Source organism: Anolis carolinensis, chromosome 3 (genome assembly GCF_035594765.1).
Source record: "Anolis carolinensis isolate JA03-04 chromosome 3, rAnoCar3.1.pri, whole genome shotgun sequence".
NCBI lineage: Eukaryota > Metazoa > Chordata > Lepidosauria > Squamata > Dactyloidae > Anolis > Anolis carolinensis.
In genome coordinates, this window is record NC_085843.1 from 234133366 (window position 1) to 234153856 (window position 20491).

The 20491-nt window shown below is 41.9% G+C and overlaps 1 protein-coding gene and 1 non-coding gene across 3 annotated transcripts; one reads left to right on the top strand and one right to left on the bottom strand.

Moving 5' to 3' along the window:
• Nucleotides 1–156: 156 nt before the first annotated feature.
• On the bottom strand, nucleotides 157–15443 carry morn4 (MORN repeat containing 4). Of its 2 annotated transcripts, none has more exons than XM_003218407.4 (5): nucleotides 15289–15443; nucleotides 4604–4701; nucleotides 3503–3617; nucleotides 2972–3081; nucleotides 157–2682 (listed from the first exon to the last, which is right to left on the bottom strand). In XM_003218407.4, exons 2-5 carry the CDS (start codon nucleotides 4668–4670, stop codon nucleotides 2534–2536), a joined length of 441 nt encoding a protein of 146 aa, XP_003218455.1. In that variant the 5' UTR covers nucleotides 4671–4701; nucleotides 15289–15443; the 3' UTR covers nucleotides 157–2533. The 2 variants fall into 2 exon arrangements, with proteins under 2 accessions (XP_003218455.1, XP_062832431.1); XM_062976361.1 differs by lacking the exon at nucleotides 15289–15443 and adding an exon at nucleotides 14942–15193.
• Nucleotides 6756–6832, top strand: mir5465 (microRNA mir-5465). The gene has a single exon (NR_130069.1). It is a non-coding gene; the product is annotated as a microRNA mir-5465 (primary transcript).
• Nucleotides 15444–20491: the final 5048 nt, after the last annotated feature.

Genomic DNA, 20491 nt, shown 5'->3' on the forward strand with positions numbered 1-20491 from the left:
TACCTCTTTCTTACATATAGGTTCTACGGTAATACTTCATAGGGTCAGAGAGTTGGAAGAGACCACAAAGGCCATCCAGCCCAACCCCATCACACTCCCCACATGTATATTTGCTGCATACGTCCAATGGGAAAAGGGAAAAAAAGACACAGAAGCAAATATTCAGCAACTCTTTATTTGGCCAAGGCCCTTACATGGGCAGAGACACAAAGGCACGAGGGTGGCATTGACATGCAAACATTCAATGTGGAAGTGGGCTGGTCACACAAAGGCTCCAGCATGGCACTTGGGGACACACACTATGCAAGTCAATGCAATAACACCCCCCCAGTCTCACAACAATCCCATGTTTAATTTTAGTGCACAGGAACACAAAGTGGTTGGGCAGAAACAGAGCAGCTCTTCAGTGACCACTCACTCCCAACTCAACCCCCACCATACGATTTCGTACTTTCCTGCTATGTGACAATGATCTGCCCTCCTACTATTCCAGTCTGCCATTTCCAAAAAGCCCATAGTTCTAGCCAGGGGCTACACTTTGCATTGACATCATTGCTCCATTTTAGTATACCAATACACCACACAAAGCTTAGAAAAGTTACTTTCTTGAAGAACTCCCAGAATCCTGCAGCCAGCATGGTTATTGCCCTTGGCAGCTGATGATTCTTGGAATTAGATTTCAAAAAGGAACTTTTGGAAGCTCTGGTATTAAGGATGCCTCACAATCTCCATACTGTAAGCTGTTGTGCTAGGTTCCACAGTTCACCTACTGTACATCAAAATGCTGATAAAGGAATTAAACAGTATTATATCTGCGAGCAAGCAACCTCTTTCGACCTTGGGAATTAAATAGGGAAGGTTACCAGTTGTTTTATGTACATATAGGGCTGTGCATATGGCATTGTTCTGTGATAGCATTATGCAGTAATGGGATCAGGGATCAGCATCCTGAGATTTTTTGAAAAAGAATTATTCTATTTTAATGGAAATTTCTAGTCATTAAGATAGCAAGGAAAGGATAGGAAATGTTACTACTATAACTGTTAAAATCTCAGAAACCAAAGGAAGGATTTTGGAGCAGTACAGGATTTATGGCAATAGCAATAAAGAAAAGTACTTTCGTGAGTACAAAACCCTTGCGCCTTTTCCCCATGACCAACAACCAGAGAAACTTTTTTTTTTCCATGTCAGGAGCGACTTGAGAAACTGCAAGTCGCTTCTAGTGTGGGAGAATTGGCTGTCTGCTAGGACGTTGTCTAGATGTTTTTTGATGTTTTTACCATCCTTGTGGGAGGCTTCTCTCATGTGCCCGCATGGAGCTGGAGCTGATAGAGGGAGCTCATCCGTGCTCTCCCCGGGTGGGATTTGAACCTGGCAGCCTTCAGGTCAGCAACCCAACCTTCAAGTCACAAGGCTTTAACCCACTATGCCACTGGGGGCTCCACCAGAGAAACTATACAACACACACAAGTACTGTATATGCCTTTTTTGCTTGTTTATGTAGCTGATACAGTCTGTTGGACTCAACTTTGCTTGGTGTAGAATTTTGGTTTCTAAAATTCAGGATATGCACAGCCCTATGTGGCACTATGGTGCATGGATGCCATGCAAGAGCTCTGGAGGCAAAGTGAAGTAGTGTAGACCCTTTGCAAGGGGTCAAGGCTGGGAAATGTTGACTTTCATCCAAGCAACAGCCCAAAAATTCACAGTGAGAGTGGCCCAATAAATTGGAGAAAGCACAACACAGCTATAACAAAGAGCGGAAAGAGAATCCAGGTGCACTCTGGAACTTAAAGGGCATTAGACTCTATAGTCCAGGCCTCCTGTCTGATGCTGATTCACAAACCTGGGGAAAGGCACATTCAAAAGATGCAGAATTCAGATCTCTATCCCAATTCTCCACTACCATCATAACCAATTTCTATTATTTGGACAGAGAAAGGAAAGCTGAACCTCATGCAGCCAGGAGAAGGACAAAAGACCTGCTCATGGAAAAGGATAAACAACTGTGCTAAATGCAAGTTGCAGCTTCTCTTTTTGACTATTGAAGACAACCCCAGTAAATATTCCAACCTTCCAGCTGCATTCATCCTAAGGATGGAAAAGTGTATCCTTGTGAATTCTCACAGTGTATACAAATAAATAATCCCTTGCGTCCGCTGTAAAGATGGAGAGGACAGGACACAGTGCTTTCCATTTTGCCCATATATCTATGAGGCTACGACTGTCTTTCATATGGACAATGTTCCTGAAAAAGGGAATGCCAATGCCTCAGGAGTGACAGAACTCGTATGGTAGGCGACAATGGCTTGGTAGTTGGAAGTTTGTCACTGGTTCACAGAATGGAATCAAGCTGTTGAAGGAAGTGACCCAGATAGGCTATCCAACCAGGCAGGGTTGAGTTGGGATCATCTGCTTCGCAGAGATGGTACTGGTCTCTGTGACACCTGCATTTCACATTCCTGTCAACCTAAAGATTAGGCTGCAGTACATGGGAGAGTCTTGAGGCAGGGTGCCTTAGAGCTTGCACCCATCATGCTATGAGAACATGTGCCAACCTGGAGGCACTTTGAGCACGCTGGACCACTGCCTGGCACTTCTCCCGTCGCAAGAGTTTATTGTTCTCAAAGAAACCTTCATTTCGAGGGATCCCATGGGAGCCATCAGGAAAAGTAAGAAGACCTGTGGGAGAAAATAAAACACAATTGTTTGGCACAGCTGGCAGGGTTCAGGCTATGTAGCAGAGTGAACAAGCAGACTGGCAAAAAGCAAGATGCTGCATAGAGCTGAGAATGAAAACTTGTAAATCACGTTGGGGCACTGGTGAAAAGATCAGTGTATGACCTACTTTGGGGAAGGTATAAGTCCATGTCCTCCCTTGTGCTTGTTCCACATTGTAGTAGTGCTCCTAAAATAGATTAGGTCTGAGAAGATAAGTAATGCAGCTAATGAGGAAATTTTAAGCACTCACCAAAGCCATCAACACGTCCACCCTTGAATTCTCCCTCGAAGATCATGTTGTCATATCGTGTGAAGACTCCAACACCATTAAATTTTCCCTGCACAAATTCCCCTTCATACCTGCATCAATAATAGGATTTTTGTCAGGATGAGAGACTATTATCAACGGGCAGAAACTGTTTGGAACAACCAGTTGAGTACATTGTTCTAGACAGAAGGCGGCATTGCTGGGAAGTCTTTAAAAATGGCTCTGGAGTAACCCTGGTGGTTACAGAGGACCCGTGTACAGAGATGGCACAGGAGAAAATACAAAAATGTGCTTATTGCTCCAAATCACACCAGCATGCTTATATGAAAAAGTCTTCATGCAGGGAATAGCAAGGCAAAGAGATTCTCCAAATTCAGTGACACAGCAGAGGCAACCTGTACTGAGTGTCTTGTATTCTGATTCTCCTGGGGTCATTTAGGATCATGCACATGCACTCTCTATATATACTACTAGCCAAGAGCAGTGCCAGTGTGCCCACAGCCCTGTACGCACCTGGAGCCATCTGCAAATGTGAGCACCCCACAGCCATTGAAGAGACCATTCTCAAAGTGTCCCAGGTAAATGCTGCCGTCAGCAAATGTCAACTGCCCAACACCATGCCGGCGCCCTAATCAGAAAGAACAGCAGTATTGCTCTTGTGTCAGGTATTAGGAAGGAGGCCACAGTAAGCCACAAACCAACAGGAACTATAGTGACTTGTTTAACTGCAAAGGGAGCAGGAAATGGACTGTGATAGAGGCCATGCTGGCTGATCTGGTGTGCAGAGCAAGAATGGACAGACTCTTGCCATTGCTTGTTCCTCTCACCTACCATTCCTTGGCAAAGCATGCTGGAGCTCACAATACAGTCATACATTGGCACAAATGCAAGCATAGGATCATTTCTAGAGGCCTTTGTTAGTCCCATAGAACTAGGCCAGATGTATCACTTTGGTTGTGCAACTGATGAAGGACTTCAGCTACTGCAGCAGACTACATGCAAATCCCTGGAAATCAGCTTTACCTTCCAATGCCAAACACAAACACACAGGGGATGGGGTGGAATACAGGAGTCAAGAAGATAGGCACCAAGACAGAGAGCACCTTTTAAACAAAGATCTGTTTACAGAATTAGTGGTGGAGAAGCCCCACAAGGAAAGAGGTGCTGTGTAGCTTTGGCCTCTCAACCTTGCAAGATTGGTCTTCTTCAGAATGGGCAAGTCAGGTTGCTCCAGAAGCAGTAGCAGCAGGACACACTGCAGTGGGGTTGGTGCACTTCAGTCTGGAGTTTCTAGCTGAGCTTTATCCAATTTGGTGCCTTCCAGGTGTGTCGGACCCTCAATCAGAATGGTCAAAGACTATGCTGACTGAGGACAACAAATATTGTTGTAAAAGACGTCTGGCAAGACCAGCTAAGAGAAGGCCATTATTGTCTTTCCTGAAAAGTTGTGCATGCACCTTATTTGCAGAATATGGTGGCAATGGGAGGACATTATCTTTGCACCCCAGAAGATGCACAAGAAACTAAAAGTTATGTGCTTTCTGGAAAGAGGAGCCATGGTCCCCTCTAGCATGGATAATGTGGGGCACTCTCAATTTGTCCAGCCTCACTCACCTTCCTTCCACTCCCCACAATATTCCTCCCCACTGGAGTAGGTGAAGGAGCCCTTGGTCAGGGTCATGGCACCAGTTTTCAAGAAGGCAGGACAGCAGCTGCAACAGAGGGGGCAGGGGAATGAGAGCAGCATAAGACAGATAAGGGTTACAGGAACACTCGAGAAGCTAGGGAGAGGTACAGAACATGAGGATAGCAGGTGGCGGTGTCCTTGGAGCAGGAATTTGGGAAAAGGAGACTAGTTTCTCAACCAGCAGAAGAAGCTCTTCCCCAAATGTCACTAATCTGGTTCACCATCTACCCTGAAGTGACTAAAGTTACTATCTAATGAGCAGGCCAGAATCTGTGGTGCATTTACTACATCACTGGAGATAGGAAAGCAATGTTTACTGGAAAATAATGCTGTAGGACATTTTTCTGTCTGAGGCAGAACAGCAAACAGCAAATAGGTAAAATGCATAATTCTGTAATACAGCCAAGTTATTTTCACACTTAAAGCAACCCCCCCCCCCCCCCTGCCTTCCAACCCTGGCAAAAAAAACCCCACAATAATACTGAAGTACATAACTTTTGGTTTGTTATCACTTAGAAGTGTCTTCACTTTACCTAATGATAGGGCTTGCCCAAACTAGACGTGGCTTCATGATGTTTCTGAAATATGTACATGAGATTACAGTCATACAGATAAATTTTAAAATCATGCTGCTCCCGGTTATGCATAACAACTACCCATTTGCAACATTATTGACCACTCCATTAACAGAAATTAAATTGAGGTAATTAGAATACTAACAGCTGGAGATACCTAACTACCCTAAATATACCAGATGATGCAGATTGTTACACAAGCAGTACTAAACTCCAAATCAAGGAAGGACAACATAATTTCTCCCATTTCCATCACAATCACTATATCATCAAATGGCTGATAAAAAGCTGTAAATCCAATTATTCTGAGTGTTTTTCTCAGGATTAAAAATATTTAAGAACAAAAGTATTAAAGAAGACACAAGTACAAATATCACTTGATGCAAGGTTCTAAAATGCATGCCAATTCAGTATTTAAAATGTGAATGACATTTAAACATGTTTTGTTTAATGCTTTTGTTGTTCTTATGTTTTTAATCTTTAGAAAAATGCTAAGAATAAGGAATATGCCTAAAATAAATACTCCTGTTGTGCTGTGCGTTCATTAGCTCAGATGTTCTCATTTTAAAAAATCAGTGAAAAGTTCCTTCCAGAAGAATACTCCCATCTAAACCATCATTTAGCCCAGCAAATGCCTATGTTACGCTGCCATAATACAGTATTGTCTTGTGAAGCATGAAGCTGCAGATGCATTTTGGAATTTCCCAAACGGCATGTGACAGGATGAAGGATATGAATGTTTCTCTTTCATACACTTGAACAAACGTCACTCTCTGAGTGGGAGCAGTTCCTCAAGAGCAACTATAAGAGGATCTAAACTGGCAAAACCAATGTTTTTATTTCAAATGTCATCCTATAAAGTGTAGCTCTTCTTCCTCAGCCTTTTCCACATAGCGTTCCAGGTGCTAAATCAACCGGGGGGAATCATACAGACCGTCAGATACTATTGGATTGCAAACCTCACATCCCAGTCAGAACTACCAGTGTTGAGGAAGTCTGAAAGTTGCAATTCAACATTTAGAAGGCTGTATCATTCCCACCCCTGTGTTAAATAAACTCAACATTAGCATCACTCATCTGATAAGATTGCAGCAAAAGTAAGACAAGGAATAGCAGAGTAGCTAGCATGTGAATTCTAGTAATAGCTCTAGAGCATGGAAGGGGATACAAATATAAAAGCACTTTTCTGCACCTCTTCAGTCTGATGGCTAAAGCCTCAGTCTTGGCAATGGCTGCCTTGAACAGCCTGTGTTGATATATTTCAAGGTGGTGACCAAAGAGTAACAAAAACAATAAAACAATAAAAAACCCTCCTCTTACTCCACTACCCACAGCATAATGAGGAAACATTACTCTTAGGGTAGTTTCTGAGAATAGCTCAAGAGAGCACACAAGACGCTATCTCCCATTTTATCTTATCCATACAGCCATTCCATAGGGTAAGTTAAGCGAAGATAGCATGAAAACAATGTTAACTAAAAATGTAATGATTGCAACATCACACTTTGATTGGAGAGAGAACTAGATCCACATCTGTCTCAACTAAAGACAGATGTGGCCCTAGTTCTCTCTTTAATCCTAGCATGACGCTGTAATCATTCCATCACATGCACAATACAAACCCCGCCGACATGAACTGTGCAATGCTTTCTCCCACATAAGATCCCTTCCCAGATGTGCAAGGCTATGGTTGTGGTAGCCTTAATGGTTGTGGTAGCTGACCTGGTACTGAGATGCTTCGCCAACTTCTGTCCTATTTCCCCAAGCCAGTGATACACTGAGCAATTTCCTGCCTCTACGAGACAAGCATATCTATTCCTTTCACAGGAAATTAAACTCTTACAGCTCAGGTTGCTATTGCTTGTTGGTTTTATTTCACCACGCTAGACTCAAATACCGTCCAAGCCAAAGGGCTTTACATCCATAAAAAATGCATGTGTGGAATCAGCTGATTAAACATGGACACAACTTGGTGCTACTTTTCAAAAGAACATAAGAGCTGGAATAGATCAGAGCAAAGTCCTCTCCACACTAGCAAACTAGATGGCTTTAGGAAGTCAGGTGTACAGCAGCTCTCTCTTGCTCACATGTCCCATCAGTTAGGTTTGAGAACATTGGTGCTAGAGGAACTATCATAACTTACATTTCAATAGATTATCTAATTTCTTATCAAACCCAACTCAATTAGTGACCAACACTACATCTTTTGACTGCAAATCAATTTAACTGCGCTAAAATGTTGTGTGAAGCAATACACTTTATCCCTCCTGAATTTTCCACCATTTTCTCTCATTGCATGACCCCAGAATCTAGTATTATAAAAGAAAATTATCATCCAAAACACTGTATCCCAAACACTTTCTTGACCCCCTTACTTTTTTTTGCAGCCCACAAAGCACCAAACACCGTAGACTTTCCTCATAGGAGAATTGATCAAACTAGTTTCTTGATCAGCCTTTTTCTACAACTTCTCCTCTACCTCCAGACTTTGTTTTGCACAAAACTTACACTGTAGATTAATACAAACCTATTACAATATTGGCAGGGTGTTCCCCCCTTTCCTTGTAATTCCAATTTACATTTTTGTTAGGTTGGCATTTTCAAGGAATTATCTATCAACCACAGTTGTATGTTGTGTTTGTACTGTCTGTTCTTGATAAGGTCAACTGGTTAATCAATAAATTGTTGTTGTTTTATCAACCACAGCCCCAACATCTCTTTCCTTGTCAGTCACAGGAATAGCAGCATGTATGTGATGGTGAACATTCAGCAGTGTTTTCCTCCTTCCTATTTTCAATGCAGAGTTGTACTTTATTTTTATGTATTTTAGATGCTTATGTATTTTTAGGCACTATGCACATACAGACACCTGTAGAAATATGCATGTCTATATGCAGACACACACATATTGAAAGTTACATTTCTCCAGCTCCAAAAACAATTACCATCTCTACATGTAGGACTCCTGCCTCTTGTTGTGTGACCTGAACTCATTTCGGACTCATTGCAACCCTTCTACAGGATTTTCTTGGCGAGATGTTGCCTTTGCCTTCCTTTGAGGCAGAGTGTGTGACCTGCCCAATCCTGGCCAAATATTCAAACCCCCACACAGGGCCGGCCCTAGGTAATTTTCTAGTGTAAGCGAACAGAATTTTGGTGCCCCCCCCCCGCAACCCTTGGGAGCTCGAGAGGAAAAGAGGGAGAGGGAGGAGGAAGCGCCCCAGAAGCGCCCCGTGATTGCTGCTGCAGCGATCATGAGGTGCTTCCCAAGGGGCAAGGGCTCGCCCAGGGACATCTCCCCGGACCTGCCTTGGCCAGGCCCTTGCCTCCAGCAAGGGCCTGGCCGAGGGAGATCCGGGGTATGCCTCGCAGTTCTCGGAGGGACAAGCCCTTGCTCCAGGTGGAGCAAGGGCTTGTCCCTTCGAGAAACGAGGTGCAGCGGGTTTTCCTCACCCGGAGGACGTGCCCCCTGCCAGCGGGGAGGAGAAAAAAAGGGAAAAAAGACAAAAAAGAAGCTGCTCATTAGCCTTAGTGAACCTGGAGGTGCCTCAACTGGCACCTTCAGCAACCGCGTAGTTTGCCTACCGGTTGAACTTCCCCTGCCCCCACATCATGCTTTCTCTCACTTCCTGCTTAGCATTCTGTATTTGCAGCTCTTTATTAGAAGAGTCTAGAACTCCCCATGGCTGGAAGGGGAGAAACATCTATGTAAGCCCATGGCTCACTGGATCTGTTTATATTATGTTCTATCTCAGATGATGTTTAATACACCTGTCAACATTTTGGGAACTCATGCAGCCAGCATGATACAGTGGGCATAAAAGAATCCTTGTGGAGGCATCCCGCTTTCTCCCCACCAATAGAAGCATCAGTCCTCCATCCCTATTTCCTCTTTCAATGTACTGACTATCTGACTTAAATAATCACATCAGGAAGAAATTGCATTCTACTGACAGGGTGTTGATGGAATGTAGGCAGTGGTTGAAAACTGAATGGAAATAGCTACAGAAATTTTTTTTGATAACCTCATAGCACAGTAATATTTATGTTGTGATCACGAGTTCTATCACGCAGTTTCATGACAGATACTACAGCCTGAATCTACACTTTAGGTCTCAAGGTCACAACACTGGCCTGAGTATTCAATTTTCTTGTGACTTCTCCAATTCCCTGCTTTAAAAAAAAAAAAACACCACCACCTATCTTGAAAAAACTCTGGAAAGCTGAAAATCTTGCATATTTTTGTGCCATCTATATTGTTCAACTAACACTACTGACTCATCACAGACATGGGATTTCTCATATCCATGTCCTGGATGAAAACAGCTATCTTTGTTCTGATTTGCTTTTAATGGGTTGCGATAATGTACTCCATGCTACAAGCTCAACAGAAAAAGGGGTCTCTTCTTAGTGAATGATCTTCAGCTTTCAAACTCTGCTACTCCAGATGTTTATCCACGTTTGAAGATGGTCATACCTTGCTAATGCAAGGCCACTGCATTTGGAAGTTCTTCATCATCAAGAAAACAGTAGGCTATTGGTAGATATTTCATATTTTGTACTCTGACAGGCCCCTAAATAAAGTAGAAATCTGTTTATCTCTTGACTATGGGGAGGGCAGTTATTTATTTATTTATTTATTTACAGTATTTATATTCCGCCCTTCTCACCCCGAAGGGGACTCAGGGTGGATTACAATGAACACATATATGGCAAACATTCAATGCCAACAGACAAACAACATATATAGGCAGACACAGAGGCATTTAACATTTTTTTTCCAGCTTCACGATTTCGGCCACAGGGGGAGCTGTTGCTTCACTGTCCACTAGTGGCTGTACTTCCTCATTCCTTTCCTCGTGTTTTGCTGGCAGTTTTTATGATGTTGTAAATTAGTTAAATTAGCCTCCCGCATAAAGCGTACCTAAAGTTCCCTACTTGACAGATGCAACTGTCTTTCGGGGCTGCATAGGTCAACAGCAAGCCGGGCTATTTAATGGTCGGGGGCTTAACCCGACCCGGGCTTCGAACTCATGACCTCTCGGGTCAGTAATGATTTATTGCAGCTGGTTACTAGCCAGCTGCGCCACAGCTGGCTAGTTATATAATTCTTGTCATTTGGATTATGTTATTTTCAGGCTGCTGCTATAGCAAACCTATGCGATATTTAGGTATGTACAGTATGCTATAGTGATTGAAAATAGTGCTGCAAGATTAAGCACTGCAAATTGTTTACATTATCTGACATTAAGTAATTCCAAATAACTATGTGAAAAAACCTCTCATATTCCCCTAATATATACAATAATATTTAGAAGTTTTTGTTTCGTGGTCTTAGACCCATAATTCTGACAGAAGTCTCCTTTTACTGTTAAAGGTTTACATTTGTTAAAGACCTTATAAACAGGCTCTACAACCACCACGGAAAATCATTTTAAACATGAAAATCTTTCAAATGTATTATTCTTATTATCATTGATTATATCATCCCATTTTTCTCTATTAAATGAGACTCATAGCAGCTTCTTAGTAAATCTTAAACATGAACACTCCCATTACACAACATCAATGATACAATGTTTACAGTGAAAGAGACAATAGAAATCAGAGCTTGGAAACAATACTGCCTGGACTATACATTCCAGATTCCCCAAGCCAGCATTGAGAAATTCTGGTTGGGTAAATTTTGGGAGATATAATGCAAAATGCAACATATCTGAAATAACAATATAAAAACAAAATAGATTTACTGGTACAATACTTAAAATACAACATGCATGTTCAAGGGTAGTATACTACTGAGCATCAGCTGTGTGTGGAGAAAATGCAATAGGACACACTAATAACACACTCCAAGCCTGTAAGATAGATGAAGGCACAGAAGTACAAAGCATAATACAGTAGGTTCTCATTTAACCAGATCTCAAGCACTGGAAAAAGGAATTGAAGAAACAATATCTTATAAATAAAAAGCTGCTTTTTAATATAGTAAAACTGTGCTACATTATGTTAAGTTTGTCTTTATTTGCTTTAAATTCCTGTACAGTATTTTAATATTAATATCAAGTCAATACAGAATTAATGGCAGCAGTTCCCAAACTGTGTTCTCTGGAATCCTTGGGTTCCATAAAGGCATCCTAGGGGTTCTACCCAAAATCTTAAAAAATAAAATTTAAAATAGATTTTTTTAAAAAATCCACATGAAACCGTTTAATTTATAGTCTTTGTAATAGCTATTTTGTGCTTCACCTATTGCTATTAGATGGTTCATAATTCTTCAACTAACTCTATTTATTGTAAGGCACGCATTAATTTCAATATTACCAACAGAAAAAAGTTCTTATATATGCACCTGAAATTCCAAGCTGCACCCCATTTTTAAAGATATTTACATGGGGGGAGAGTGTGTCTTAGAATCAAAGAAATACAGTAGTTATTGGTGAGACATTTTAACCCCTTATTTATTATCTGAACAGGAGTGATTCATATGTAATTGCTTTTTCATGTTAATTCCACATTTTTTGAGATTATTTACTTGTACAGTTTTTAAGATAAAGAGATTTGGGATATTATACATTTCTGAGTAAAATTTGTTCAAAAACTGGACATTCTATAGGAAACTGGTAGGGCACATTTGAATTAGTGTAAAATGATCAAGAATATGTTTTTTGGCTAAACAAAGCAGGGGAAGGCTTAGGGCTCAAAGGAAAATGAATGTCTTCTGAACGGTTCCATGAGTGAAAACGCTTGGGAATCACTGTGGCATAGTTTGAGGGCAGAGCTTCTTAAACTTTTACCACTCAAGTCCCATTTTCTGCCTATTTTTTTATGTAGTCCCAGGTATATAGCTACATAAAATAGGTATAAAAATAAAACATTGACTGATAATGCATCATCATTTGCAAGATTTGCTAAACAGGCTGATTGCCTTTTTAATGAGGTACAGCTGAAGCATTTTCTGCTGGCTCCACTATGTAAACCCATTGTGTAAATGGGTGGCATTCAGAATCTTTTAAATGTTGCCAATTTTTTGGGACTCCAACATTGAGCTAAGTGGACCCACAATTTAAGAAGGAGTGGTATGGGATATACCTATTAAGCCTATTTTTAATAGTAACTCTCAACCAGTGGTTCCCAATCTTTTTGTGGCCACGCCCTAGCTAAGCATCTCTAAAATCACAATACCCTCGCATGACATATAATTCTAATTATTCAAAAAATGAACTCTTTTTATGTGAAAAAAGCCTAAAAGGCCATTAATTTGATCTAAACAAGTTTCCAAAGAACATGGCATCCATGAAAGAGAAAAATAAAACAGCCAATCGATTTGAGTAATCTGCATCAAAATCTATGTCCAAATTCATTGTGTGTATTTGGTGAGAACATGCGAGAACATCCTGTTGCCTGACGTTAATTTTCTTACAGCTGATAATCTTTTAATATATTTTTAAATATAAAAATATTGTGTTACCTATGAAAGTAATCATTGTGCTTGGATTTTTTTTTCATATATTTCTTGCTACATTCATATGCAGACCAAAAAGAAATTTTGGTATGTTCTGTATAGCTTGCAATCTAAAAAGAGAAAGTTACCTCCCTTTTCTGTGCTCATGCATTTTCTAGTGATCTCCCTGCTCTCACCACTCCTCTCTATGAGCCCGCTTTCCCTCTCTCCATTGTCACCAGCTGACCGTTGTGTACATTCCGATTTTAATTTTTAAAAAGTGTGTGTCACAAGATATAGTGATATACTGCATACGAGGCCCCTGGAACCATAAGAAATGCAAAACACTGGCTTGTATATTCTGATTTTAATTTTTAAAATGTGTCTATCACAAGATATAATTATATATTGTATCTGATGCCCCTAGAACCATAAAAATGCAAAATACTCACTGTGAATAACTCATTCAGGTAATTCCATACCAAGTGGTCTAATTTTTTTTTAAATCCCCACCATCATGTCTCCAATTTTGTTCAAATTCATGTTATATTTTGTGCATTTATGAATTATGCTTTATGCATCCCCATGGTCCTGCTAGTTACTGCATGGCTATCAGGCGTGGCTACTATGGTGATACTGGTTTCAGTGTAATATATAACATACTTTGATCAGAGTAAATTGATACTTAATGATAGCATTGCAAAACAAAAACATTATCAGACTTGTAGAGCAAAATTTTATCCTTCAAATGATATTATTCGCAAGTATATTCAGGTAGACTCTTTTTCATAATTGGCTTTAAACTTCGGTAGTTTTTACCATTTGCGACGAAAGTGCTAAATTTGAAGAGATCCTGCTGGGTGGCTATAGATGCTGGGTAGTTGCAATTTAGCAGTATTCGGACCAGCACAAGCATAATGCTTGACCAAAATCCCTATCTTTGTTTACATGGAAATTGTTGGAATGTAAATATTGATCAAAAATTTGTCACAACACATTTTGATGTACACTTTGAGCCAACTTGTTTGACTGGATTTTGCACAGTATATTAAAGCGCTGAGCTGCTGAACTTGTGAACAAAAAGGTCCCAGGTTCAAATCCCTGGAGCGGAATGAGCACCCGCTGTTAGCCCCAACCTAGCTGCCAACCTAGCAGTTCAAAAACATGCAAATGTGAGTAGATCAATAGGTACCGCTCCAGCAGGAAGGTAACGGCACTCCATGCAGTCATGCCGGCCACGTGACCTGGAGATGTCTATGGACAACGCTGGCTCTTCGGCTTAGAAATGGAGATGAGCACCAACTCCCAGAGTCGGTCATGACTGGACTTAACGTCAGGGGAAACCTTTACCTTTACCCTAATTTTAAAATTAATTACATTGCAATCAGCAGAAAAAAACTGTACAGTATTTCAATTTACTGTAATGGTTGTAATGGTTTTCCCCTGACATTAATCATTTGTGTCTGACTCTGAGGGTTGGTGCTCATCTTCATTTCTAAGCTGAAGAGCTGGCGTTGTCCATAGACACCTCCAAGGTCATGTGGCTGGCATGACTGCATGGAGCGCTGTTACCTTCCCGCCGGAAGAGTACCTATTGATCTACTCAAATTTGCATGTTTTTGACTGCTAGGTAGGTCCAAGCTGGGGCTAACAACAGGAGCTCACTCTGCTCCCTGGATTCAAACCTGCGACCTTTCGATCCGCAAGTTCTGCAGCTCAGTGGTTTAACCCACTGCACCACCGAGGGCTCCAATTTGCTAGCCATTCTTATACATTTAGTTTCAATTTTATTAGACCCCAAAAATGACATGTTTAATGTAGTGTGCACACTGATTGACTACCCTTCAGATAAAGAGGTCTAGATCAACAACTATTGCAGTTAGAGACCTCAAATTTTGGGAAACTTAGTTTAACACCTGGCGGGCGCTACAGCTAAAATTTGAACAAAAGTAGAGATATTTTTCTTCCATGTCAGGAGGGACTTGAGACATGACGGGTTTAGACTATGTAGCATGGAATGACCTGCTTAAAAATCAAATTGCCCCCCCCCCCCCGCCCAAGTTGGAAACCAGGGCTCTAGAGCAGGAATGGGCAAACTGTTAGGAATTGTGGAAGCTGAAGTCCAAAACACCTGGAGGGCGAAGTTTGCCCATGCCTACTCTAGAAGCTATCAAAATAAGGTTTCCAATTGTTCCCCCACAAATAGCCAAGATATCCCACTAAGAAAAAAAAAAGACAGGTCCAACCTTTCTTCCCAAAGTGATGCTTTCTATCTGATGGACATGCAATGCCAGGCAAAGGAGAGCAGACTGAATTGTTTTGCCTCACTCCACGACGGTGGCTTGCCTGGAAGCAGTGGCAAAGAAAGGCAACGAGGCAGAGCATCCTCCACAGCTGCTCCGCCTGAGGACACTCCACCCACCTGGAGTGGGGTGAGCGAGGGGCCATTGCCGCGTCGTGGCGTGACCCTCGCCAGGCCCACCAGACTGGCGCCCGTTGCCATTCCCCTCAGCGGCGCACCCGCCCACCCTCTCTCCTCCGCTCTGCCTAGCCAGGCATCCCAGGCCCAGTGCCGACTCCCCGCGCCTCTCACCTGGGCTCCGAGCGTCTCCGCGGCGGCCACTAGCCCCACACCCCTCGGCTCTGCCCCCATCGGCCACCGCCTCCTTCCCTCCCTTCAGCTGCCTCAGCCTCCCCGGCTTCTCCCACACATACACCCCGCCCACCAGGAACCATCCCTTCGCGCCGTTGGCTGTTGCCACGGCAACCCGTAGTAACGCGACTCGCCATTGCCCGGCCTTCCCGCTCGCCGACGCCTCCCCCCCTCAGAGGCCTTCTTTGTTAAGGGCAGGGGAAACGCTCTACAAAGCGGCCATATTTTTAGAGGGCAAGAAGACTTATTTTCTCCTCCCTACCATATGGAGAGGCCTTACTATATTTCCCTCCTTGGATCAGTTGCAGCTCTAAGAAGAGGCTAAAAAAAAAACCCAAACAAACAGCCAGACCATATCTTGGCAACAAGAAAGAAAAGAGCCAATTTAATAGCAAATTTCTACATGAAACATTTTGAAAAACCAGCCCTGGAAACAACACCAAAAAACCCACTATATGGTTCAGATATGTGGATGACACCTTCACCATTTGGAGCCATGGAGGAGAAGAACTAAACAAGTCATAGGGAGGCGAGAGCAAGCTTGTTTTCTGCTGCCCTGGAGACCAGGACGCAGAACAACGGCTTCAAACTATAGGAAAGGAGATATCACCTGAACATTAGGAAGAACTTCCTAACAGCAGTGGAACTCTCTGCCCCAGATGGTGGTTGAGGCTCCTTCTTTGGAAGTTTTTGAGCAGAGGCTGGATGGCCATCTGTCGGAGATGATTTGAATGCAATTTTCTTGCTTCTTGGTAGCAGGTTGAACTGGATGGCCCACAAGGTCTCTTCCAAGTCTATGATTCTATGATTCTGAGTTCCTGGACCACCTCAACAGCATCCACTCAAACATCCAATTCATCATGGAAAAGGAAAATGAAGGGAAACTGCCTGGTCCCTTCACTAGTCATCCGTAAACCCAATCAACAATTGAGAGACACAGTTTACAGAAAACCTACCCACACTGATGGATACCTACATAAAAACTGCAACCATCACACAAATCAAAAAAGGAATAAAATTAAAGCTTCAGCAGACTGTGCAAAAAGAATATGTGAACCTCACCTCCTCCAAGGTGAACTGAACCAACTAAACTGGGCTTTACAGGCCAATGGATACTCCACCACAGACATCAGAAGAGCTGCAAGACGAAGAACAAGCCACGAGAGTAAAGACAAAGATCCACGCAGAGGAAAAGTGTTTTTACCATGAATCAAGGAAACACAGAAATGCTGGACCACTCTAAAAACCACCACGACAGATAACACAGAGAAGCAATTGAAATCCACAAGCATGTAGACAATTTCAACAAAAAGGAGGAAAGAATGAAAATGAACAAAATCTGGCTACAAGTATTAAAAAAAACCCTCTAAATTCAGGAGAGTAAATAAAGAACAACACTCTGAAAATGGGAATTCCAGACAGGAAATAATCAGGGTCAACTAACAAAGGATTTCCTCCAGGCAATAAGCAGTCAGACTTTGAAGTTGCAAGGCTATTCAATGCTAATCAAGGTGGCCAATTGCAACATTCACACTTGCCTCCAACTGACAATAGTTCTTCCTCCTACCCTGGACATTCCACAGCTATATAAACCGCACTTGCCTAGTTTCCAACAGACCTCACAACCTCTGAGGATGCCTGCCATAGATGCATAGAAATAATGCTTCAGGAACATCGCCATACAGCCCAGAAAACTCACAGCAGCCTGGCAAAAAGGCTATTCCCCCCACTCTTCCTAGTATATTGAGGCCTTGGTATCTTTTCCCCCTTGGAGGGCAGGTGACAGCTGCAGCCCTTGAAAGATGCTAAAAAGAAATCCAAACAGACATACCATATCTTGGCAACAAGAAAGAAAAGAGCTGTTTCTGAAACAAGTGTTTCATAATGCAAGGCAGTGTTTATAGCCATTGTAGGAAAGAATGGCACCTGTAATTAAAACAATAACTTTCTTTCTTCGGCTCTTGCACACTTTGACCTAATGGGATTGTGTGTGTACATCTACACTGTAGTTAATTCAGTTTGATGCCACTATCTGCCAAGGCTCAATGCTATGGGATCCTGAGATTTGTAGTTTGGTGAGGTACCAACACTCATGAGCAGAGAAGGCTAAAGATCTTATAAAATTACAGCTCCCATGATCCCATAGTATTGAGCCGAATTAATTGTATCTGGTTTAACATTCCATAAACTGTAGCCCACCTTATGAAAGGCATCTGCCTTTTTCTGCAGCAAACTATCATGTCTATTCAACTTTTGCTTCTCTTTTTTTCTTTGTAAAAATGGAAGGGAATAGAAAGAAAATGGTGCTGCTATGATGTCATGATATGATATAACTGCAAGGCACAACTTGTCAGATGCATAAAAAAAACTTACTGAGGTTGCTGAGATGCCTGAGGTCTTATTACTACTGGAAAACCTGAAGTGTCTTGTTACAGAGGCCAGGTATATATCATAGTTAGAGATCAAACTTCATCATCTGCTTCTTATCAATCAGCATTAGCAATACAAGAAGTCCAACTTCAAGGCAATGTATAGCTTATTGCAAGGAATGAAGGAGAAAATGCGCCTAGACCTCTAACATTCAGATCTCTTGCTATGTAGCTGTCGAATAAAACAATTGATGTTATGTAATTCACTTATATTGGTGTCACTTTCTGTGCATGTTTTCTATTTCCCTCTTTCTGCAAATATTTTTGGTTAAAAAGAAGGTATTTTCTTATGAATTGCGTGCTTCGTACTTAGTAACTGCCATAATGACCCCCAAGGCTAAAACAAAGTTAGTAAATGGGATATAAATCATTGGCACAATTGCGTTATCGGGAGCTTTGCGGAGCTTACCTTTTATGTTCTAATTTGTTAGAATAAATGCATATTTTATTTTATCCTAGAATTTTGCAGGTGGAAACAGTTTTTAGCCAGATATCAAGGCTGGTATTGAGATTGTTTGTGGTGATGGGGAGAAGACAGTACAAGATAATGCTTCAAAGAGTATCCCAAAGCTATCTATCTATCCATCTAAGTAATACCTCTTCAAAAGCGAAGCATTTACATTGGAAATATTCCCCATCATCAGCCCTACTCTATTCAGAAGTATCTGGGCTGCAGACATGAATAAAACCATACTTTCTCAAAATTTCTGAATGGCTGGATGTGATCTTTTGAGAGAATGACTCCCTGCTGCTGTCAGAATAAAATATGTGGCTCAAATGCTTGCAGCTCATAACCTAAGGGTTCAGCAGGTCAAGTAGAGGGCAAATAGGAGGGCCTTCTGATTCTTTATCAGACTTTTTGACCTCTGTTGCATGCTTATTTCTCATGAAAATGAGTGGGTTGGCTGGAGAAAACTCAGAAGTAAGACCTTGGAACTGTGTGTAGGGGACATAACACAATTCTGACTGTCTTTTTGTTCTGCAATGCTTTGGCTTCCAAGAAAGAAAAGAAAGTGCACTTTGGAGAATGCTTTAATGAGCTCTAAGATGCAAATGAGTTTCACTTGGCTTCAAGTACATAGCACATTTGGTGTGTTAAAGAGTCATGGTGTTCACTGATGTTTTTGTTATGAGTTAACTCGCTTAGGATCTTCAGGGAGACGGTGTTGTTATTCAATAGAGACAATGCAGCAAAAAGCAGTGCAGACAGTTAGTTGTTTATTCATTCAATTGCTTCCGATTCTATGTGACTTCATGGACCAGCCCACACCAGAACTCCCTGTCAGACGGTGGCCACCCCCAACTCCTTCAAGGTCAAGCCAGTCACTTCAGGAATAACATCCATCCATCTTGCCTTTGGTCGGCCCCTCTTCCTTTTTCCTTCCATCTTACCCAGCGTCATTCTCTTCTCTAAGCTTTTCTGACTTCTCATTATGTGGCCAAAGTACTTAATCTTTGATTCCAATATTCTTCTCTCCAGTGAGCAGTCGGACATTATTTCCTGGAGTATGGACTGGTTTGATCTTCTTGCGATCCAAGGCACTCTCAGAATTTTCCTCCAACTCCACAGTTCAAAAGCATCTATCTTCTTTCACTCAGCCTTCCTTATGGTCCAGCTCTTGCATCCATAGGTCACTACGGGAAATACCATTGCTTTAACTATGTGGACCTTCGTTGCCAGTGTGAAGTCTCTACTGTTCACTATTTTATTGAGATTGGTCATGCTCTCCTCTCAAGAAAGAAATGTCTTCTGATTTCCTGGCTGCAGCCTGCGTCTGCAGTAATCTTCGCACCTAAAAATACAAAAACTGTCACTGATTCCACGTTTTCTCCCTCTATTTGCCAGTTATCAATCAGCCTGGTAGCCATGATCATGGTTTGTTTTTATGTTTAACTGCAATCCAGCTTTGCTCTCTCTTCTTCCTCCTTGGTTAGAAAGCTCCACAGCTCCTCTTCGCTTTCAGGTATCAAACTGGTATCATCTGCATATCTAAGGTTGTTAATGTTTCTTTCAGAAATGTTAACTCCAGCCTTGTATTTGTTAAGCCCCGCACGTCGCATGATGTGTTCTGCATACAAGATAGGGTGAGAGTATGCAGCCCTGCCGTACTCCTTTCCCAATCTTGAACCAGTCTGTTCTTACTGTTGCTACTTGGTCTTTATACACATTTCTCATGAGAAAGATAGGTGACTTGGTATCCCCATACCAACAAGAACTTGCCACAATTTATTATGATCTGCACAATCAAAGGCTTAAGAATATGCAATGAAACAGAAATAGATGTTTTTCTAAAACTCCCTACCTTCCTCCATTATCCAGTGGATATTGGCTATTGTGCAGACAGTAGAGTTGTAGAATGTTTTTCATTTTGGAGGAATGGGTTGCTTATTTTTTATTTATTTATTGTGTCAGAAGCGGACTGAGGGTACAATTGTAATGTATTTAAAAACACAGACACAGACAAAGGACATTATACTAAATGTCCTTTGACCAGTAGCTGGCCACTTGGAGTGCCTCTGGTGTTGCTATAAGAAGGTCCTCCATTGTGCACGTGGCAGGGCTCAGACTGCGTTGTAATAAGTGGTCTGTTGTTTGCTCTTCTCCACACTCACATGTCATGGACTCCACTTTGTGGCCCCATTTCTTAAGGTTGGCTCTGCATCTCGTGGTGCCAGAGCCCAGTCTGTTCAGCACCTTCCAAGTCGCCCAGTCT